Source organism: Dendrobates tinctorius, unplaced genomic scaffold, assembly GCF_039654945.1.
Source record: "Dendrobates tinctorius isolate UK_male_01 unplaced genomic scaffold, ASM3965494v1 ptg000133l, whole genome shotgun sequence".
Lineage (NCBI taxonomy): Eukaryota > Metazoa > Chordata > Amphibia > Anura > Dendrobatidae > Dendrobates > Dendrobates tinctorius.
The window spans coordinates 19935444-19959790 of NW_027361801.1; the positions used below are offsets into that span (position 1 = coordinate 19935444).

General features: G+C 43.4%; 1 protein-coding gene across 2 annotated transcripts in view; it reads left to right on the plus strand.

Moving 5' to 3' along the window:
• ADGRG4 (adhesion G protein-coupled receptor G4) overlaps positions 1-24347 on the plus strand; it is a 211597-nt gene that overhangs the window by 132516 nt on the left and 54734 nt on the right. For both annotated transcript variants that reach the window (XM_073543548.1, XM_073543549.1), the window contains 8 exons: positions 5474-5603; positions 6545-6648; positions 7444-7651; positions 13119-13269; positions 13475-13606; positions 15183-15305; positions 18594-18639; positions 20856-20959. In XM_073543548.1, coding sequence (XP_073399649.1) covers positions 5474-5603; positions 6545-6648; positions 7444-7651; positions 13119-13269; positions 13475-13606; positions 15183-15305; positions 18594-18639; positions 20856-20959 — 998 coding nt within the window. The remainder of the gene's footprint in view (positions 1-5473; positions 5604-6544; positions 6649-7443; positions 7652-13118; positions 13270-13474; positions 13607-15182; positions 15306-18593; positions 18640-20855; positions 20960-24347) is intronic.

Consider the following 24347-nt stretch of genomic DNA (forward strand, 5'->3'; position numbering starts at 1 on the left):
TCGCAGGCAGCCTGTGTAAGGCTGTGTGCACACACTGCGGATTTTGCTGCGGTTCCGCAGCGGTTTTTGACATGTCAATTCTTTCTGCGGATTCTCCTGCGGTTTGCCATCTCCTCTATTGAGGAGATGAAAAACCGCAGGGCAAAACTGCAGAGCAATCCGCAGGTAAAACCGCAGGTATTTTGACCTGCGGTTTCACCTGCGGATTTTACAAAATCCGCGCGGATGAATCCGCACCTAATCCGTAGCGTGTGCACACAGCCTAAGTGTAACTTATGTGTTAACACAAAAAAATGGAGTGAAAGTCCAAAATATTTTAGAAACGTAAGAAATTTATTTGAGGAACAACCCCGTTATCCCGTGCTAAAGTGCTTACCCATCATGTGCTCCAGGACAAGTGCAGCGCCGCCACCAGCGCAAGTGCAGCGTGGCGGCGCTGCACTTGTCCTGGAGGCTGGAGCACATGATGGGTAAGCATTTTAGCATGGGATAACGGGGTTGTTCCTCAGGGTGCGCACCTGGGTTCTTCCCTACACTTTGTGTCCCGGTTTTATGGCCCATCATTACAAGAAGCACTTGGCTCCTTTTCACTTAATATTATATGGACAGGACAATTAGCAGCTGATATTACCCGATTCCTTCATTGTAGATGTTGTTTATAATTGTCAGTACGATTTTTATGTATAATAAATTTCTTACATTTCTAAAATATTTTGGACTTTCACTCCATTTTTTTGTGTTAACATGTTATGTGGGAGTGTCCATTATCGATCCCCTTTGAGTCATAATTTTACAAATGGTGACTCGCCTGGGGTACATTGCGAATTGTTCCATTTGGCCTTGTTTTATATATATATATATATATATATATATATAAGTGTAACTTATACTGCGGCCAGGGGCAGAGGAGGCGGAGCTGAGCCTGCACATTACTGTCTGTGCTGCCTGGGAGCACTGTCGCAGGCAGTGTGTCAGAAATGAATGTCTGTCTGTGACTGTGTGATTAATCATTAACATCCCTAACCAGTAGCCGGCCAGGCCGGTACCCCCTCCCAAGCGCGGCCATTTTATTCCTTTCCAGACCCCGCATCCGAGCAGGCCATTCACCGCCCGGGGGGCGCCAAATTCGGGAACAGCCGATTTAATATTATTTATATTGTTTGACCATACAATACAATTTCTTGTGAGAAAAAATTAATTTTTCTTTGTTTTTATGGTCTAATAAATGGTACAATTTGTATACCTAAAAATCAGCATATGCAGTGTTTTTGTGAGAAGAGCCACAAAATTTTGACAGAAAATGTTTTCCTGGGAAGTGGGGTACAGGGGCCCAGGTTTTATGAACAGCCCCGGGCCCATAGTCCACTTAATCCGCCACTGCATATAGGGTATCAGCCTACTCAGGACAAATTGCAAAACAACTTTTGGGGTCCAATTTCTCCTGTTACCCTTAGGAAAATAAAAAATTGGGGGCAAAAATATCATTTTTGTGGAAAAAAAATGATTTTTTTTATTTTCACGCCCGGGCGTTATAAACTTCTGTGAAGCACTTGGGGGTTCAAAGTGCTCACCACACATCTAGATAAGTTCCGTGGGGGGGGTCTAGTTTCCAAAATGGGGTCACTTGTGGGGAGTTTCAATAGTTTAGGTACATCAGGGGCTCTCCAAACGCACATGACACCCGCAGACCATTCCATCAAAGTCTGCATTCCAAAACGTCACTACTTCCCTTCCGAGCCCCGACGTGTGCCCATACAGTAGTTTTCTCCCACATATGAGGTATAAGCGTACTCAGGACAAATTGGACAACAACTTTTGGGGTCCAATTTCTCCTGTTACCCTTGGGAAAATAAAAAAATTGGGGACTAATTGATCATGTTTGTGGAAAAAATACGATTTTTTTATTTTCATGCCCGGGCATTATAAACTTCTGTGAAGCCCTTGGGGCTTCAAAGTGCTCACCACACATCTAGATAAGTTCCTTAGGGGGTCTAGTTTCCAAAATGGGGTCATTTGTGGGGGGTTTCCACTGTTTAGGTACATTAGGGGCTCTCCAAAGGCAACATGACACCTGCAGACCATTCTATCAAAGTCTGCAATCCAAAACGTCACTACTTCCCTTCCGAGCCCCGACGTGTGCCCATACAGTAGTTTTCTCCCACATATGGGGTATCAGCGTACTCAGGACAAATTGGACAACAACTTTTGCGGTCCAATTTCTCCTGTTACCCTTGGGAAAATAAAAAAATGGGGACTAATTGATCATGTTTGTTGAAAAAATACGATTTTTTTTATTTTCACGCCCGGTCGTTATAAACTTCTGTGAAGCACTCGAGGGTTCAAAGCGCTCACCACACAACTAGATAAGTTCCTTAGGGGGTCTAGTTTCCAAAATGGGGTCACTTGTGGGGGGTTTCCACTGTTTAGGTACATCAGGGGCTCTCCAAATGCAACATGACACCCGCAGACCATGCCATCAAAGTCTGCATTCCAAAACGTCACTACCTCCCTTCCGAGCCCCGACGTGTGCCCATACAGTAGTTTTCTCCCACATATGGGGTATCAGCGTACTCATGACAAATTGGACAACAACTTTTGGGGTCCAATTTCTCCTGGTACCCTTGGGAAAATAAAAAATTGGTGACTAAAAGATCATATTTGTGGAAAAAATACGATTTTTTTATTTTCACACCCAGGCGTTATAAACTTCTGTGAAGCACTAGAGGGGTCAAAGCTCTCACCACACATCTAGATAAGTTCATTGGGGGGTCTAGTTTCTAAAATGGTGTCATTTGTGGGGGGTTTCCACTGTTTTGGTACATCAGGGGCTCTCCAAACGCGACATGGTGTCCAATCTCAATTCCAGCCAAAAACGTCAAATGGCGCTGCTTCCCTTCCGAGCGCTGCCATGCACCCAAATAGTGGTTTACCCCCACATGTGCGGTATCAGCGTACTCAGGACAAATTGCACAATAACTTATAGGGTCCTGTTACCCTTGGGAAAATAAAAATTGAGGGTGAAAAGATCATTTTTGTGGAAAAAATATGATTTTTTAATTGTACTGCTGTACGTTATAAACTTCTGTGAAGCCCTTGTGGGTTCAAAGTTCTCACCACATATCTAGATAAGTTCCATGGGGGGTCTAGTTTCCAAAATGGGGTCACTTGTGGGGGGTTTCCACTGTTTAAGTACATCAGGGGCTCTCCAAACGTGACATGGCGTCCGATCTGAATTCCAGCCAATTTTGCATTGAAAAAGTCAAACGGCACTCCTTCCCTTCTGAGCTCAGCCATGCGCCGAAACAGTGTTTCCCCCCCACATATCAGGTATCAGCGTACTCAGGATAAATTGCACAATAACTTTTGCAGTGCAATTTCTCCTGTTACCCTTGGTAAAATAAAAAAAATTGAACCTGAAGCATTTTTTTTGTGAAAAAAAGTTAAATGTTCTTTTTTTTTAAATATTCAAAAAATTCCTGTGACGCACCTAAAGGGTTAATAAACTTCTTGAATGTGGTTTTGAGCACCTTAAGGGGTGCAGTATTTAGAATGGTGTCACTTTTGGGTATTTTCTATCATATAGACCCCTCAAAGAGGCTTCAAATGTGATGTGGTCCGTAAAAATAAAATGGTGTTGCAAAAATGAGAAATCGCTGGTCAATTTTTAACCCTTATAACTTCCTAACAAAAAAAAATTTTGGTTCCAAAATTGTGCTGATGTAAAGTAAACATGTGGGAAATGTTACTTATCAAGTTTTTTGTGTGCCGTATCTCTGTGATTTAAGGGCATAAAAATTCAAAGTTGGAAAATTGTGAAATTTTCAAAATTTTCGCCAAATTTTCGTTTTTTTCACAAATAAACGCAAGTTATTTGAATGAAATTTTACCACTAACATGAAGTACAATATGTCACGAGAAAACAATGTCAGAATCACCGGGATCCATGGAAGCGTTTCAGAGTTATTACCTCATAAAGTTACAGTGGTCAGAATTGTAAAAATTGGCCCGGTCATGAACCTGCAAACCACCCTTGGGGCTTAAGGGTTTAAATAGCTATTCCATATCCAAAATCCTATCCCAATATGTAGGTGGTGTAATAATAATATTAGCAAATACATCTAATTAGAAATGTAGTATAGTTCTTTTGATTCGCTATGTCATTTACCCCATGTGCAGGGCATTGCAGGACCTTAGGTAGCCATGGTTACGACCACTAAGAGCTAAGTAACTAACTGTCACTATATGAGGAACATTGGTTTCTGACCCTGACTCACCTACTGTAATGTTCACATCTTATCGGCGCCGTTCCAGTCCCGCGGTGCCATCTTGTGACCGCAACTTCTGACTGCCAGAAGTCAGAAGTAACGGTCATAAATGCTCAGTGTAAGTCTATGAGAGTCAGGACGAGGCTCTCAAAAACTTTCATTTAAAGGTGACCTCCTGCTCGCCAGCAAACACTGGAGTGATCTGTATGAAATATGATATGAACAAGCAAAAGTAATGTGTGTAAGCAGGTTGCAAGCTTTCATGTTTGGCCCAAGTCTGATATATTTATTTCCCTTTATCATTTTTGCAGTCTGATCTGGTGATGTTAGGATGATTGGGGTATCATAACTACATGTGGTGTCTTTAAAGCTCATCTGATCTGATAGTAATGGAGTGACCAATAGGATAGGCTGCTATCCGGGATGGATAATTATACTGAACCATATGGCTGCCATCTTGCAGGATATCCAGTATATCTGTGTACATTTATAATACTAAACATCCATCCCCTCCTGGATTACAGCTGTGAGAGTGAAATTTGCATCTTTGTGGTTTCCCTTCTATAAGATTGAAGCATTATTGCTTTAGCAGACTGGTATTTTAACCTTTCCTTGCATCAGTAAGATTTGCGTTTTCATTCATATATTGAAAATTAGTTATTCTTACTTCTAAAAGCTGGACCTTGATTTTTATGTATTTGCTATATTCTTAAAGGGGTTGTGTAGAACTATTTAATATTTTTTACTATGGGCCTAAAAAACTAACAGGCAGGTAGTTGCTAACAGAGGTAACTACCTACCTGTTCTACCTGGTGCTGGCTCAGAGCTGTCACTGACCGCTCCTGCCTGTGATTCATCTACTCCATGTCAGAGCAGGTCTTCTTCTGGGCTGCTCTGTGAACATCATGCTGATTGACAGCTGACTCCACGCCAGCTGTCAATCAGCATGATGATGGGAGTCATGCCCTGTCAGAGAATAGCAGAAGAGAAACCACTGCTCTGTCGATGTGAGGTCAGCGGACGCCGTTGAATCACCAGTAGGAGGGGTCTCTGACCACTCAGTGCTGGCTGAGATCGGTACCAGGCACAACAGGCAGGTAGTTAGCAACTGTTTGTTCTTAGGCCTGTAGAAAAAAAAATGCCATAGTCCTGGATAAGCCCTTTAATCATATTATCAGTTCTTGATTATATTTGTTTTTTACTCATAGATGCAACACATTGTAGGAAAGGTTCCACATGGTATGAAAACTTTCAATATGAATGGCCAGAAACAAACCCAACGGAAAAAGCCACCCTACAGTGTCATACAAACTCAAATGAGATGGCAACAAGGGAATGGTAAGATCAGTAGAATTAAGATAAGATAAATTGCCGATGCGCCCCTCCTCTGGTGACTGAAATTAGAACTCTACCAGCAAGAATAAAGTTAATTTCCTACCGGGCAGCGGGGCTCAAAGTGCCAGGCAGCACCAGGCAGGTTCAGAGCGCTATTAACCTGTGGATTAACCCCAATACCTGCAGGTTTATAGCGTTTTTTCACGTGACGGATTCCCTTTAAGATTTGGAAAGGTTTGTGTGAAACAGAATTCACACAACCCTGTGCAAGACTGACCGTGTCACTTCCAGAGGAAGCAGACATGATTGCATTTCGGGGGACAGTTTTGTTGCACCTTCCTATAAGACATTCCTGTGTCATTTAGCACAATTCTGACTCTCATCTGCAGCACAGAGTGTGCATGCTGAGTTCTCTCTATACTCCCTGTGCTATTGAATTCTGAGGGTCTGTGTGTATATGTGCATACTAGACCTAACAGCGCAAATTTTACAAAGAATGAAAGGCAAGACAACTACCGTAATATGAAATGGTGAGGGGTTACAATCCACTGTGGTAATGTTTTTCTTTGTAAAATTACATTTGGTTGAGCTGAAGTTATTTACCCTACAGATGTGGAATTAATAATGGGAACTGTCGGAGCATGCAGCAGCTGCAGACTTATGCTGTGCCGAGTCTAACTTGAGCGGACGGCACTTTGTTGATGTGTGCAGGTCCTTCCTAGATTCTACTGTATGATCTCTTAGGTTTGTACGTAGCAGTTTCTCCTGCACTCCTACATGTTGCAATGGTGAAGGTAATAGTTGCTGCACTTAAAGAGCAGACAAATGGAAAAGACCAAATGAGAATTGGTTACAATCCTATTTTTACTGTATATAAGCTGTAATATGAATATCCGGTAATTAATTTCACTTCTAATTAAGCGATTGATGTTTGTATGTTACAGCTACATCAGTGTCAGCCCTCTTGTAATAGATTGGGGAGAGGCGAACTATAGTAAATGCATTCCTTCTTCATTTAATGATCTTGAAAATGTTCCTGTAACACCAGGTGAGTGCGTCTAGTACTATGTTTTTTAGTGTACCGAATATTTAGGGATTGGCAGTAATGGGTATATAGCAAGGAAGTAGCGCACAACTTATAAAAGCAAAGTCATATATGCAAAATACTATTAAATATCATCATGCTGTCAAGTTTACATTTGATTTGTGTATAGGGCTAACATAACAAAATGTGAGGCCATTATATCAGGCGGTGACATCTGTATAGTGGGAGCCAGAAGCATATATTGTATCACATTTAAGGAACTATAGTGTGTGATAACACCATGGATGTGACATCGGTGACAATCATGTCATTGGGGGAGATGCATTGTCAGGGACATATGTTTGTAGGGCACCAGAGCATATTGGGATGTCACAGAAAATGTGTTTCACCTGAAAAGACGCATTGTAAAAAAATGCAACTCAAAAAATGCGACAATTTGCGTTTTTTAAAATATGTTTTTTTTTTAACTTTGTAACTAAGTACATAAAGTAAGGGGTTAAATGGACGTATGGATATGTGAATGCCTGAAACTGCAGATTGTGTTGGGCTGTGACGATGTATCTTATACTATAGAACATAAAGAAATGCGTAATTACAGGTGATGTGCCACATTGCCCTGTTACATCTGTGCCACATTGCCTCGTCACGTCTGTGCCACATTGCCCTGGCAGTTCTGTAACACTCTGCCTTATCACTTCTGTGTCCCATTTCACTGCCTCTTCCACGCTGTTCCTAACACAGCTTAGCCCTTCTATGTATTCAGCAAAACACACATTGTTTTTCCTTTTTTTTCTGTAGAAAATGCAAACTATTTGGCAATGCAAATTTTAAATATGACGAAGACGGCGACTTCATTACTGGACAATGATATAAGAATCATTCTCAACAAAATTTCAGAAATAATTGCATTGGGAGAAATTGATCCTGAAAATGCAAAAGTTCATATTGATGTGATAAACACGATTTTATTAAGAGCTGGAACATCGATAAGCCCATTTACTAACAAGTGAGTAACTGACTTTCCGAATCATCTTATGACTGTTTTTGGCTAATGTGAAGTTCCTCTGTGGCATGGGTGCACGTAGGGACGTGTAATACTTGTTGACAAATTATTCACCCGAGAAATAATATAACATAGGCAACTAAAAACCACGAAGAGGGGGAAATTTACATAAAGGGGTTATTCAGGACATTCTAATTATTCAATTCACTTAAAAGGAGTCCATTACCCCGAAAATACATTTTAAATGGGCTTTACAATGTTGTAGGAGATTTTGCCTCTATAATCACCATACTAATGCTGTACTTGCTACTGGGACCATGCCTCAGAAAATAACTTGGAGGAGGCTGTGGTGCACCCTTGGCTCTGCCAAAAGCTTGGTACATCATTATGCCTGTGCATGTACATATTGGGGCCCTTCCTCCGCTTTTGATTGACAGTACTCACTTTCCAGAGCAAGTAGGAGGAGGTGGAGAAGATGGAGAGTTATCATCAAGTGTTGACTTTAGGGAGCTTGGCACATTAGGCGGTCTTTTGTACTTCTGCCTTTCCCATGACTCTCACGTTACATTCATCTTGGCCAAAAAAAGAGCACCAGTTGTTCACCCATGCTACAAGGAGAATTTTGCATTTCTTCTTCCTGAGGTGGAGATGTCTATTAAAATGATGCTATACCAAAAGGCCATTGTGGAATATATGTTGAAAAAATTCCCATCAGACAACTCTAGTGGCAGTGGGCAAACTTCCTTCCCCAACTAAGGAGAAAAGGCAAGGGAGACACACGCCAAGTACAGCAGAGGCAGGGGTACACTGACAAAGGCCTGGGCCAATTTCATGGCACTCTCCCAGCATCCAGGCCCTGATGAGCAGGTATGTTGTGAATTCCCTTGCTCGGAGTTCTGAGCCGAAGCTCCCTCTGGTGGTTACTGAGAGTAGTGGAGCTGGCCAGGTTGATGGAAGTTTCCCACCTGACGATGATAATTGGGAACCTGGGATTACTGGCTGGGAGCATATAATTGAGCTGACTGCTCTTGGAGGTTGCTGGTGATTTCCTCCTTGTACATTTGGAGTTCTTTTGTCCTCTGCCTGATCTGCATGGTTCTTTTGATAATCCTTTGCATCTAATCTGGTTGTGCCTTTTTTTTGCTTTCTGCTTTGTTGCTAGGGTTCAGCGTGCTCCCTGCTGGGGGTAGCGCTGGGCCTTGCTTCATATGTTACAGTTTGTTCAGTCCCCTGTTATGTTAGTATCTTTTTGCTTTGCTTCCAGTTTATACCAGAGTGTTATGATTGAGTCACCGTAGGAGGCAAAAACAGAAATGCTAGCTAAGTCCAGAAAACCAGAGCAGTTGGCAGCTATCGGATTGCAGACCCCTGATCCTATCACAACAACTAACAGTAGCCGTGGGGGGTTCCTACGATGCCCTAGACCCCTCGATCACAGCCGGAGAATTAAATAGACCTACAGAAAGAAAGGGGAAATCTAAACTGCCCCAGAGCAGACCCCAAAGCAATAGGCAGCCCCCAACATATAATGACGGTGAAGCAAGATGAAAACACTAACACAGACAGAAAGATAGACTGAGCAAAGACGGGGCCCAAACTACCTAGATAGGAAAGGACAGGAAGGCTGCTGTCTGCAATCCGTGAAAAACCCTATGAAAGTAAGAGCCAACAGACTGACAGTGAAAAAGGCCCTGAAGACGCTAGGCTTCAAAAAAGCTATGTCAGTACTCAGGAATATTCTGAAGACAGAGCAACAGGCAAAAGGAGATTCAGCTCACCCCAGCAGGGAATGGCAGAATCCAGAAGAGCAAGGAAAACAAAAACAAAACATAAATGCAAACAGGCAAAGCAGAAAACTTAGCTTTAGGGAAGCAGGAATCAGACTGGTGTCCTAGAAGTCCACAGAGAACTGACTCGCAGGGCAGAAGGGCATCGGCAGCCTTATATCCAGTCAGTGACTCCACTCAGCCAGTCATCCTCATTAGTCTCAGGTGCCTGATAATCAGGCTCATTACCTTCCTTTACCAGAATAGGGAGTTCACTAGACCTCAGTGACGAAGGGGAAAATGAACTCACAACACCAGAGTGCTGATCTAGCGGGGGTGAGGTCGTGTGGCCTCAGGTTTTTTGTATATCAGAAGTGTTGGACTTTTTTTAGGGTTTTGTGTGTGATTGCAGACAGTATCTTTTCTGTCCTCTCCTGTCTAGACAGCTTAGGCCCCACCGTTTGCTCAGTCTGTTCTCTGCCTGTGTTTGTGTCTCATCTTGTCTCGCCGACAATATATGTTTGGGGGCTGTCTATTCTTTTGGGGATCTGCTCCGGGGCAGTTTTGATTTCACCTTTCTGTCTTTAGGCTTAGTGTTATGATTGGGTCACTGAGGAGGAAAACAAAACCAAGCTAAGTCACAGAAAACCAGAGAGGTTGGTATATATGCAGACTGCAGACCCCCGATCCTAACCACACAACTAACAGCAGCCGTGGAGCATATCTACGATGATTCTAGATGCTTTGACACAGCCGGAGGACTAAATAAGCCTAAAGCAAGAAAAGGGGAAATCTAAACTGCCCCAGAGCAGACCCCAAAGAAATAGACAGCCCCCACACATGTATTGATGGTGAAGCAAGATGAAAGCACAAATACAGGTAGGAAAATAGGCTGAGCAAACGATGGGGCCCACACTAACTAGAAAGGTCAGGAAAGGAAAGGTACTGTCTGCAATCACGCCAAAAAACCCTGCAAAAAAAGTCTAACACTTCTGATAGCAAAAAAAACCCTGAAGTCACTAGACTTCACCCACTATATCAGCACTCTGGCATATTCTGAGAACAGAGCAAAAAGAGGCCAATCTAATATGGGCCAAAAAGCAAACTGGCACATACAGTAACATGAGAGTGGAAATTCAGCACAGCCCCAGCCAGGGCTGGCTGACCACATAAAAACTGAGTAGACAAAACCAAATCAAATGTGAACATTAGTAGAGAAAACTTAGCTTGAGAAGACAGGAACTGAGCTGGAAACCAAGACCTCAGGAGGCAGGAAAAAAATCACCAGCATGGGAATAGGGAGTTGGCTGTCTTAAATCCAGTCTGGGACTCCAGATGTCCAATCGCCGTCCTCATTATCAGGTGGCAGGTTTTTGTTAATTAGATCAGCTTCATTACCTCCTGCCACTACCAGAAGGAGCCCGGAAAGCGAACTCACAACTCCTCTGTCAGCAGAAACAGTTCCCTCACCAGAAACCAGAGGCAGACCAGAAAATGAGTTCACAACACTTAGTTAGTTCTCCTGCTATGACGAAGCGTCTAGGGCATCGTAGGAATGCTCCACGGCTACTGCTAGTTGTGTTGATAGGATCAGGGGTCTGCAATCTGCTTGGTTACCAACCTCTCTGGTCTTTTGGTGGCTAAGCTTGTTCCTGCCATCCTCCTCGGTGACCAATTCATAACACAGGTATTTGTGACAAGGAGGAAAACATTTTTAAAGATGTCAAGCAATACCTGGCAGACAAAATCGGTGCAGCATACTCCCTAATTCCTCTGAGACCTTCAACTATTGGATCTCAAAGCTGGACCTTTGACATGAGCTGTCCCTCTATGTCCTGGAGGTGTTGTCTGCCCTGCCTCTAGCATCTCGTCTGAGCAGGTTTTTAGTGCTGCGGGGGGGTGGGTCACTACTGACAGGCGCTTTCTCCTATCAACAGACAATGCTGATAGGCTCACACTGCTAAAAATGAACAAAGCCTGGATTAGTCCTGGCTTTTCCACACAACCAGATGACAGCAGCACATATAGTGTTTTTGATTTTCAATATTTCAATGAGGCCAGTAACGGGCTGGGTGGTGGAACCACTGTGCCTGTGCCCAAGGAGAGCCTGGAGGGGTGTAACTAGGAGCCACACCCAATCTGACTATGAATAGTCAGCAGCATATGACACTGAGATCCTTGGAGAGACAAGAGAGGTGGTCTAGGTGCTACTCCAGGACTGACCTTGGGTAGATGGCAGCTTACCCCCTAGGAACGGGTCGCTGGGGCGGTCTGAGGGAAAGTCTAATAGATGCAGGCTTGTGGATCTGCAAGCAGTGTGCAGACCCCTGGCAGCTGCAGGAGATCAAGGACAGGGCACGAGACCGCAATGGTGCGTATGTTGATGCCTCTGCTGGGGGAGGGAAGCAGAGAGCAAAGGCACCAGAGACAAGGCAGAAGGCGGAGCAGGAGGTGCAGAGCTGCGGCAGTGAGAGTGTCGGTATCACTGCCGGAGAATGGAATGCAGAGACACCAGCGTTACAAGGCCCTCCAATTGTTGCCTTCAAGGGTATATGGACGACCCTCCTTATATATTTTTTCTGGCTTTGCACTGTATGCAGAGCCTTTATGAGTGTAGAAGTACCATAACTGCACTTCCTTAATTTTTTATTGAGGCACTCAAGTTGGTTCCTTCAAGGGTCTCTGTAGAATTTTTTTCTGGATTTGCACTTTGTGTAGAAGTCACACAACTATACTTTATTATTATTTTAATGAGGCACTCCAGTTGGTGCCTCCAAGGGTGTATGGATGACCCTACTTGTAATTTATTTTTGGCAAGATTTGCACTGTGTGCAGTACTTTTATGAGTGTAGGAGTACCAAAACTACACTTTGTTCACAATATTTGAATGAGACACTACAGTTGGTGCCTTAAAGGGTGTATGGATGACCCTGCTTCTAATGTTTGGTAGGCTTTGCACTTAGTGTGTAGCCTTTATACGTCTAGGAGTACCACTACATGACAATTTGAATTGAATGTGTATGAGGCCCCCCTTTATACAGGGTGACTCTGAGTCCCCCTTCCATCAAATTTTAGAAGTCCTTGTTTCCTTCTTAAATTACACTGATATTTTCAATTTTTAATAAAAATTTAAATTTGTTTACTTAAATTATTATTTTTTTAAATCCTTTTAAATTTTGCCTTATATACAAGTCATTATATAGGAAAGAATGTTTCTTACATTTTTTTTGCCTGTAAGCTCCAATTTCTCTTCTATTTTGAATTTTTTATTGTCAGTGCTTAAAGTGGAGTAAAAATGTGACACCAGTGTTCTCAGCAACCAGCTGGGAGTCAGAGATGCTTCCAGGGGTCTTCCCCATGCTGTTCTCCTTCCATTAAGCACTTTTTCCATTCATTTCAACATTTTTGCTGCCCCCCACACTTCCTTGTAGGGTCTGCCGGAAAAATACTTGGATTTCCCTTTGACTTCCATTATACTCATTATTCGAAATAAGCATCTGAGCATTAGGAATTGTTTGGTTTGAGCAACAGAGAACCTTTTTGCTCACTCACTGGTCATCTCTAGTCAGAATGAGTGAGTAAACTAAAAAGCACGGTATGCAGATAATGACGAGAAGTTACTATTGAGTAGAAATATTACTGTTCTGCATTTTAATACCTACCTAAATATTGACCAAGAATTTGTACCTGTTTGTAATTGCAAGGATTCTTAACTTGATGGAGGAAGTTGGATTCAAAATGAATTTTTCAAGTGAAACAGCAAATGTGACAACTGATTCTATGGCTTTACTAATATCGAAAACATTTGGAGAACTGTACTTCACAGTTACAACATATTTGGAAGGGAATCTGGAGGTACGGTGGTTGTTTACTTGACAACTAGAAAGCTAGTTTAGATGTTTTTATGGAGATACAACTCCGAGGGTATCTGTCAAATATGTGTATTTCTTATTATAAAAGAAGTACTTTGGAGGTCCCCGCCTCATAGAGAGAGGCCCTGAGAAATTAATACTGTAAATACGTCTACCAAAATAATTGGAAACTTTGTTTTTGTTCACAGATAACATTAGAACAGTTTCCATTTGACAAAGCTGTAGCCTCTATACATCTACCCAAATCTATCCAAAACCAAGCAGACATATCCACATCCAAGGTCCAATTTAACTTTATTGGGACTTCATCGCCATTCCAGGTAAAACAAACCCAAGCAACTGCATTTTGACTGTAAAATAGTTTGTAGTTTTCTTTATATGTGTGCCCATTAAATATAAATGGGCATTTATTTATAGATTTATGGTATTTCCAAAATCACCGAATGCTTTAGGTATGGTGTTTTTATTCAGGCATTTTATGGCATTTTAATCTTATAGATTTATAGTTTTTTGTGTGTGTTTGTCAGAATATATACTGTACATGTTAATGTGTTTTGTTTTCTGTTGGTGTTTTTCCACTACAAAGCATGTGATTTTAAGAGGAATCGCATGACACAACTAGAAAATGTAGGTGTTTAAAACAAAAAAAAAAAAAGTAAAACATGCATCATAAATCAGCTATAAAAATGCAGCTACTTGCTGCAGTAGTTTGTCCAGTTTTGCCACTCAAATAATTTGAAAGTTTCCCAATTTCAGAAAATAAACCCTATCCTCAGTTGTTATTTTTATTTTAAACTTGCTTTATTCACCCTCCCTTGGTCCAGCACTGAGCCACTCAGAGTTGATCAGCTCACTGATTGGCTGCATTGCTGTGACGTCAGCACTGCAGACAATAACAGACAAGGGGAAAAGCAATGGAGACTCGGTGCTTGACCAAACTGCATCTTGGGGCAGAAGTTTTATGAAACTGGAAAGCCAGTTTAAGGCATCGGCTATGATCACATGTCCGGTAGTGATCAGTTGAGGAGACACATTTTTAGTCCATTTTTAAATAACTGATCTACTCTGGGTCATTTTTTTTTCACCGTTGAAGTGTATGGAAAACGGATCATCCGTTAATTAGCCATCTGTTTTTCTGTAGTTTGCAATGGCTCTGTTTTTTGCTTGCTGGATCCAATAAGCACAAAAACGGATCTGTTACAAATGAAAGAGCTGGATATTGACTTAAAGGGCCACTTAATATGGTGGTAATGGTAGTTTCCGAAAGGAGCCACTCCTTGGCTGGGTCCTTCCATGGAGGAAGATCTGGCTAGTCCCGTGTTTGAGACTCTTAAATGAGGCTCCACGGACTTTATTTGCATATTTACAAATGAAAGATGAAAGGATGACTGATTAACGGATAAATATACCAGGCATCAGATTATAGGCGGAAATTTCCTACTGTATGATTCCGATACAGCAATGTTGAGCTGCCAGGTAGTGATGCTTTAAATATTTTTTAAGTCATCTAGAAGCCCCCTAAAATAACTAATTTGAGAAATAGTTTTAACTGTGCAATATTTGTCTAAACAATACACATAAGACCTTGTTGTCATTGTTGACCATGTGTACAGTTGTAATACAGATGGATAGAGTTGAGCGAATATGTTCGGAATCGGCCATTGAATCTGAATTTGCCATATTCGTGCCATATTGGTACCCTATTCATGCTGAATTTATGTTTGACGATCGATTCCGAACATATTTGTTAATTCCTGCTCCCATTGACTCCAATGACGTTTGGCTCTGTTCTGCGAATATTGCGAATACAACAATCGCCGCCAATCGTAATCGGAACCGAATTTTGAAAAATTTGCTCAACTAGCGACACAATAATTGAAATCATTTCTTTTCTAGGGCAGTGAACCCAGTGGCCATGTTTTAAACACATATGTTATAAGTGCCAGTTTTGAGGGAAAATCTATTAAGGATCTGAAGAATCCAGTAGACATAACTTTGTGGCATTTTCAGGAAAATGTGGTAAGTTCTATTTTTTTGTCTTCACTTTCTGTAAAAAGTATGAAAAATACAGTCACACAGATAAGTCAGAATACTATGTGGGGACACTGGATGATATAGAAAAGCTCCTTTTGTCCTATTGCTAATACTCCTGAGAAAAGGTAACTGAGGGAGCCCAGGTGACTACAATGGGCCCTTGGACAGATGCGGGCCCAGCCATGGTTGGTCTCATCTCCATTAGATGGTATGAACTTGAGCAGAAGTCTCCTCTACTGAACAACTTTTCGGCATTTCAGTAGATTCTTTTATGTGGGACAAATTGTAACTTTTTTCAGCCATGTTTTGGAGAACATATAAATTGTTAAATATTTTTTTTGCTATACAAATGTAGGAAAAAACTATTTTTATTTCTTTATAACTTTTTACTGACCTTGTTTCACACTATATAACCTGCGTAATGATTTTTCCAGTTTATCACTATTGTGTGGATAACGAATATATGAAGTTTTTTTTTGTTATACAGTGAAGGAAATAAATATTTGATCCCTTGATGATTTTGTAAGTTTGCCCGTTGACAAAGACATGAACAGTCTATAATTTTAAGGGTAAGTTAATTTTAACATTGAGAGATAGAATATCAAAAATAAAAAATAAAATCAAGAATATCACATTGTATAAATTATATAAAACTAGCTGAAGAGCCTGGCGCTGCCCGGGCATAGTAACTAACTGTGGTTAGTTATAGCAAATTATAATTATCCTCCATCCCATAGTCCCGTGCCCATATGCCCATCATACATATCCACGATCCCATAGGCCCGTGCCCATATACCCATCATACATATCCTCCATCCCACAGTCCCGTGCCCATATACCCGTCATACATATCCTCCATCCCATAGTCCCGTGCCCATATACCCATCACACATCCTCCATCCCATAGTCCCGTGCCCATATACCCATCACACATCCTCCATCCCATAGTCCCATGCCCATATACCCATCATACCTATCCACCATCCCATAGGCCCGGGCCCATATACCCATCATACATATCCTCCATCCCATAGTCGAGTGCCCATATACCCATCACACATCCTTCATCCCATAGTCCCATGCCCATATACCCATCACACATCCTCCATCCCATAGTCCCATGCCCATATACCCATCACACATCCTCCATCCCATAGTCCCATGCCCATATACCCATCATATATATTCGCCATCCCATAGTCGAGTGCCCATATACCCACACATCCTTCATCTCATAGTCCCATGCCCATATACCCATCATACATATCCTCCATCTCATAGTCCCATGCCCATATACCCGTCATACATATCCTCCATCCCATAGTCCCGTGCCCATATACCCATCATACATATCAGCCATCCCATAGTCCCGTGCCCATATACCCATCATACATATCCTCCATCCCATAGTCCAGTGCCCATATACCCATCACACATCCTCCATCCCATAGTCAACCATTATGACATCATAATGAGCGGCGGGGCTTGCAACATATGATGACATCAGCGTCGCCATGGCAACCATTTTGACATCATAATGAGGGGTGGCGCTTGATACACACTCACTTTTTCCCCATTATGTAGATAGGGGCAAAATTGTTTGGTGAATTGGAACGCGCGGGGTTAAAATTTCGCCTCACAACATAGCCTAGGACACTCTCGGGGTCCAGACGTGTGACTGCCAAATTTTGTGGCTGTAGCTGCGACGGTGTGGATGCCAATCCCGGACATACATACATACACACACTTGAGCTTTATATATTAGAATATTTGCATTTTGCAGTGAGAAATAAGTATTTGATCCCTCTGGCAAACAAGACAATACTTGGTGGCAAACACAGCAGTCAGATGTTTTTGCAGTTAATGATGAGGTTTGCGCACATGTCAGGAGGAATTTTGGTCCACTCTTTGCTTATCATCTCTAAATCATTAAGGTTTTGAGGCTGTCACTTGGCAACTCGGATCTTCAACTTCCTCCATAAGTTTTTTATGGGATTAAGGTCTGGAGACTGGCTAGGCCACTCCATGACCTTAATGTGCTTCTTTTTGAGCCACTCCTTTTTTGCCTTGACTGTATGTTTTTGGTCATTGTCTTGCTGGAAGACCCAACCACGACCCATTTTTAATGTCCTGGCGGAGGGAAGGAGGTTGCCACTCAGGATTTTACGGTACATGGCTCCATCCATTCTCCCATTGATGTGGTGAAGTAGTCCTGTGCCCTTAGCAGAGAAACACCCCAAAACATAATGTTTCCACCTCCATGCTTGACCGTGGGGACTGTGTTCTTTGAGTCATAGGCAGCATTTCTCTTTCTCCAAATACGGCAAGTTGAGTTAATTGGCAACCTTCATCGGGCCTGCACATGTGCCTTCTTGAGCAGAGGGACCTTGCGGGTACTGCAGGATTTTAAACCTTTAAGGCGTAATGTGTTACCAATGATTTTCTTGGTGACTGTGGTCCCAGCTGCCTTGAGATCATTGAAAAGTTCCCCTGTGTAATTTTAGGCTGATCATTCACCTTCCTCATGATCAAGGATACCCCACAAGGTGATATTTTGCATGGTGCTCCAGATTCATGTTGATTGACAGTCATTTTGTATTTCTTCCACTTTCTTACAATTGCACCAACAGTTGTCTCCTTCTCACCCAGCGTCTTACTTATGGTTTTGTAGCCCATTCCAACTTTGTGCAGGTCTATGATCTTGTCTCTGACATCCTAATAAATCTCTTTGGTCCTGCCCATGTTGCAGAGGTTAGAGTCTGACTGATTAAATGAGTCTGTGGACAGGAGTCTTTTATAAAGGTGACTATGTAAGACAGCTGTCTTTAATGCCGGTAACAAGTTGATTAGGAGCGTCTAACTGATCTGTAGGAGCTAGAACTTTTAATGGTTGGTAGTGATCAAATACTTATTTCTCACTGCAAAATGCAAATAAAATTTATATAATTTATACAATGTGATTTTCTGGATTTTATTTTTGATACTCTGTCTCTCAATGTTAAAATTAACGCACCCTTAAAATAATAAATTGTTCATGTCTTTGTCAGTGGGAAAACTTACAACGTCAGCAAGGGATCAAATAATTATTTCCTTCACTGTATGTGTGGAATAAAATGTATTTTTATATGTCAAAAATCTGATTTTTTTTCTATTTTTTTACATTGACTATTTTTCGTGCATATTTAGGTGTACAAATTATAATATTCTTAATACGATACACACGACAACTTTTATACTTTTATACTCCAAGTTGTATTTTCTCTTTTCTTGTAGTGGAATTTTCCGGTGGAGTGTGCATTTTGGGATTTTACTAAAAACAGTAAGTTATGATATTTTCATAGATTTTTTTAATAGATTTTTCTTGCATAACTGCTTCTTCCTGCTCTGATGAGACATTCAAAATTAATTTTTGCATGAAGCATGCAGTTTTCATGTAACAATTTTTAAGTGGCCTCTAAGTTTCCATGTAGACGCATAACAAAATGGCAGTCACAGAAGCCCCTGTGTCAACCACTTTCTTACTACAGCAAGCTATAAATGCCACTGTAACGCTATGCTAGCAACAATGGCTTCCATAACAATGTGATGGTAACTTAAATGAGTTGTCTGGTCGAAAATGAAAAGTCTGCAGTCACTGTGTGTGACTGCAGACTTGTGAATCCTCCCAGTGTATGCAGTGTACGCTGCAAGGATTCGCTTTTATCTGCCCCGGGAATGGCAGCAAAGTATGCAATATATATGCTTCTGGACAGAACCCGTCCAGTGGTAAAGTGGTCTCGCAAAATACAAGTATACAGAGCGAGGCAGCACCCACTAGAGGGGTTCTGCCCAGGAGTATTAATATTGCATACTTGACCGTCATTCCCAAGGCTGACAATGGCAAATCCTCGCAGCGCCCAGGGCGCGCAAACATGCAGACTTTATATTTTAGACTGGGCAACTCCTTTACAGACGTGCTCTCAAGTTGGTAATGGCTTTAGTTAGTTAGACAGCATGAAAATAAGCAAGTTTGCAATTGACTTGTTTTTTTCTATCTGCCGCTAGTCTTCTGCAATGAGAGATTTTATCTTTTATAGTGTACAGCTGGTTTCCATGAAGTCAGGCCTCTAATGCCTGGCCAGAGTGCACAGCTTACATTCCAGCAGAGAAGTTAACTTCTAACATTCCAGCCAGCTCTTTCAAGCCCATTGATTTCTACACAGCAGCTGCTCACCTTTCTCAACCTCACTCTCATCTTCTGAAAAGATGCAGTTATAAATCACCTGCCCCTAGCTTTCACAACAGGTGTTACGGACTGACCTGGTTGGGATAGTGATATTGCAACCACTAGGGGCAGCATCGGGCAGGTATTGTAGTCTGGAGTAGCCAAAGAGTAGATACACAGGAACAGCAATGTAGTTTGAAGGAATAAGCAGGAATCGTAGTCAAGGAAGCCAGGGGTCGTTTACCAAGAAACAGCAGTGTCGTTTGAAGGAACAGCAGGTGGAAGGCAGCTTGACTAAAGGCAGTAGCTCAATAACTACGCAAGGAACTGAGAGCAAGGCCAGGTTTAAATAGTGTGTGCAATCAGAATGAGCCAATCAGGAACTCAGGGTGGTAACCAACAGGAAACTCAGGGAGGAGACATCAGCAACAACAAAGGTACAAGTAATTGGATAAGCAAGGAACTGTCCAGCGAGCTGAGTAGCTCAGAAGGAAGAGCAGTCGCAGATGTAGATGTGATTGCAATGGTGAAGCAGTGACCAATGTCACAGGTAGGGGTCACTGTGTGCTCTCCCCAGGATATGCATGGAGGGAGGCGTATGAAGGCCATAGGAGTGCATGGCAGTCACGGGTGTAGTCTCCTATTCTCTGCTCTGGTTGTCCAACCTGTGTGCTTGTTCAATTGCCCTTTTACCTCTGTGTGTAAATACAGGGATAACAGTGGAGGCTCAAAGCAAACCACTGAGAGATAAATGTGTTACAGCAGAACTTGTGCTGGGCTTTGGTATAATCACCAGAGCCATCACTAAAGGAGTAGAGCTCACCCTGATAGAAACCAGGAAGTAAGAAAACTGCATGGCCCTGAATTACTCAAGAGACAACTTAAGGACAACTTGAGAATACCCCTTTAAGAACTCTGATCTTCCAGAGATCCTTCCACAACATACCAGCCATAGATACCCCTACACACTATCAGTCATTAGTACCCTCAAAAATGCTGCAGTGAATATGGGCACAAGGCAATTTATATTACATCACAGGGTTTAATGACCAAAACTGTAAATATATCTGCAAAGTACAATTTATTTTTACTTATCTAGTATATATACACATGTGATCAAGAAACACGTCAAAGTGTAGGTAGTTTGATATGACTTTACGTATGATGTGTCAGTTATATCCCAGAGTGGTCTCCTACCCCATAAGGCGCTGGCTGAGATTAGTACAATAATTCTGGAATCTCTATAGTTATCTCATTAGTAGTTTAAATATCATTTCAATAGTCTTAAAAATGTGTTTGACTTCTGTTTACAAAACTTCCAATCTACACAGATAATATGGGTGGCTGGAATACATCAGGGTGTTTATTGAAATCTACAAGCAAGGAGTATACATCGTGTTCTTGCAACCATCTTACTCACTTTGGCGTTCTCCTGGTAAGTACCATAGGGCTCTGTAACGGGGTCTACCAAGCTGGGGTACCTCTTTCAGTACCACCCTGTGTTTTCGGAGGTCCGCTCTGCTTTGGCTGGAGTCTGAATGAATGACGCTGGCTGGAATTCCTTGGTTACATGGGCGCATATAAAAGATCACTGCTTCTCCATGTATTTCCAGTCTGACAACACTTTACTCACAGGACACAGAATATATCACACAGATACAGAGGGCCGGCCAATAGAAAAGCGGCAGGCCAGACATACATTACAAAAGCCGCAGGTGGCCGGAGCCTGCCAATGTTTACTGTGGGAATTACAAAGGTGGGGGGAATATCGTGTCCCCTCTGCCCAGGGGCGCAGCCTGTGGGCTGATGCATTAGGGAAATGCATCTCACATGGAACCTATTATACATACATATAACTGCACAACATATTCTGGGTGCTGAGTGGTTCTGTAACACGTAACACGGCTTCCCTTTTCAGCGACGAGATCAGCATACACAGTCTGATCCTCAACTGATCGGTTTGGGGATGACCGAAGTTTATGGGGTTGGTACAAGTTCCGTTTGTCGACTTAGTCCATCGGCGTTACCGTTTTGTTTGCCGGGTCTGTGGTGGATGGTGAAGTCCAGAGGTTGTAGGGCTAAACTCCACCGCAGCAATCTGGCGTTGTCTCCGGAGACCCGATTAAGCCAGACTAAGGGATTATGGTCCGTTAGGAGGGAAAACTGTCGTCTATACAAATATGGTTGCAACTTCTTGAGTGCCCATACAACCGCCAGGCACTCCTTCTCGATGGCCGCATAGCTTACTTCACGGGGCAGTAGTTTCTGACTCAGGTAAGCTACCGGGTGTTCTTGGCCGTCCGGCCCGACTTGGCTCAGTACTGCCCCCAATCCAAACATAGAAGCGTCTGTGTGAACATGGAAGTGTTTAGTTGGATCGGGTGCGGCCAATACAGGGGTATTGGTGAGGGCGTCCTTTAGTTGGCGGAAGGCTTCCTCACACTCTGAGGTCCAGGTTTCCTGGCGGGGTTGGTTCTTATGGGTCAGCTCAGTGAGGGGCTTGGCTCTGCTGCTGTAATTGGGAACGAATTTCCTGTAATACCCCGCTGTCCCTAGAAACGCCATGACCTGGGTTTTAGTGCGGGGGGGTGGGCCATTTGGCTATGGCCTCAATCTTGGCTGGTTCTGGTCGCTGTTTCCCACTTCCCACCCAATGCCCTAAATACTGAACCTCTGCTTTGCCCACGTGACACTTGTTTGGGTTCAGGGTGATTCCGGCCTGGTGGATCCTGTACAATACTGTCTCTAGGTGATATAGATGCTCTTCCCATGTCGCACTGTAGATGGCGATATCGTCCAGGTAGGCACAAGCATAGTCCTGGAGACCATCCAGAAGCCGGTCAGCCAGCCTTTGGAAGGTCGCCGGGGCATTCTTCATCCCGAATGGCATAACTCGAAACTGGAATAAGCCGAACGGGGTGACAAATGCCGACTTGGGAATAGCGTCAGGACTAAGGGGAATCTGCCAGTAGCCTTTGCATAGATCGATGGTGGTCAAATACTTTGCCCCCGCCAGCCGGTCTAACAACTCATCCACACGCGGCATGGGGTATGCATCCGTCACTGTTTTCTCATTGAGCCTACGATAGTCTACACAAAACCGTGTAGTCCCATCCTTCTTGGGCACTAACACTACGGGGGATGCCCAGGGACTATCTGACTCTTCAAGACCCCTAAACGCAGCATCTCTTGTATCTCTTGTCGCATCCCCTCTCGTACAGACTCAGGGACGTGGAAGGGGTTTTGTCGCAGGGGAGTCTGATCCTGGATCTCAACCCTGTCTTGTGCCAGGCGAGTGTACCCTGGTCTCCCCGAAAACATCCTCTGTCGCTGCCTCAACAACTCCTCCGCCTGCTGTCTCTCCCGGGGGCCTAGGTCTTCAGCCAAGTGTACCTGGTCCCATGTTTTAGACTGAGTCCTCACCCCTAAGACATCCGGCAAGGGAAGTCCGGCTAAATCCTCTGTTTCAGGTGCACAGATGGCCACTACCTCTTCAGGACGCTCCCGGTAGGACTTCAGCATATTCATGTGGAACATGCGGATAACCCTGGGGTCATCACAATCGGCGACATTATAGGTTGTGTCGGCTATTTTCACCACTACCTGGTAGGGCCCCTGCCATGCAGCTTGAAACTTATTCTGCTTAGTGGGCTCTAACACCAGGACCTTCTGTCCTATTTCCAAAGTGCGCTCTCTGGCCCTCCGATCGTACCATATGCACTGGCGCCGCTGGGTCGCCTGCTTGTTCTCACGTACAGCCTGAGTCAGTTCCTGTAGGCGGTCCCGGAATTCCAGCACATAGGGATCAATAGGTACCCCTTCTATGAGGCCCTCCACTTCCCAGTGTTCCAGCACTAAGTCTAGGGGTCCCCTTACCTGTCTCCCGTATACCAGCTTGAACGGGGAGAACCCCGTGGATTCTTGGGGCACCTCCCGATAGGCAAACAGGAGGTGTGTCAAGAATTTCTCCCAGTCCCTGTATGTCCTGGTAAAAGTCCCAATGAGCTGTTTTAATGTCCTGTTAAAGCGTTCACACAACCCATTGGTTTGCGGGTGGTACAGGGTGCTTCTAATGGACTTTACACCGCACAGCTTCCACAGTTGGTTGGTCACCTCTGCTGTAAACTGGGTACCCTGGTCCAAGATAATCTTCCGGGGAAATCCAACCCGTGAGAACACCTGGAGCAGGGCGGCCGCCACCATCTCTGCCAGTATGTTAGGTAGCGCAACCGCCTCTGGATACCATGTGGCATAATCTACCACTGTCAATATATACTTTTTCCCTGACGGACTGAGATGGCTAACGGCCCTATCATATCGACCGCTACTCGGCTAAATGGTTCCTCCACAATGGGGAGGGGGCGTAATTTGGCCTTGCATCGATCCCCCCTCTTGCCAATGCGCTGGCAACTGTCACAGGTCTGGCAGTACTGACGAACATCATAGGTTACCCCCGGCCAAAAGAAGCTTTGTGTCAGACGATGCCTGGTGCGACACGCCAAAGTGCCCGGCTAAGGGTATGTCATGAGAGATTCACAGTATCTCCTGCCTATACTTCTTGGGAACTACCAGCTGTCGTTTTATAGTGGGGCTCGTCCCTGTGTGGTGCTGCTCTGTGATCCGGTAGAGGAGTCCCTGCTTCCATACAAACTGCTCCCCTTCCAGTACCCCTCTCCCCTCCTGTGCCTTCCCACGATATCCCTCTAATGAAGGATCCTCAAGTAACTCCCTCTTAAATTCATCTGGGGTGGCCCAAGAATTGTGTCTGGCTATGGGAATACGTGTAGGGCTGGGATGTCTTACCTGGGCCTCCTCTGAGTGTG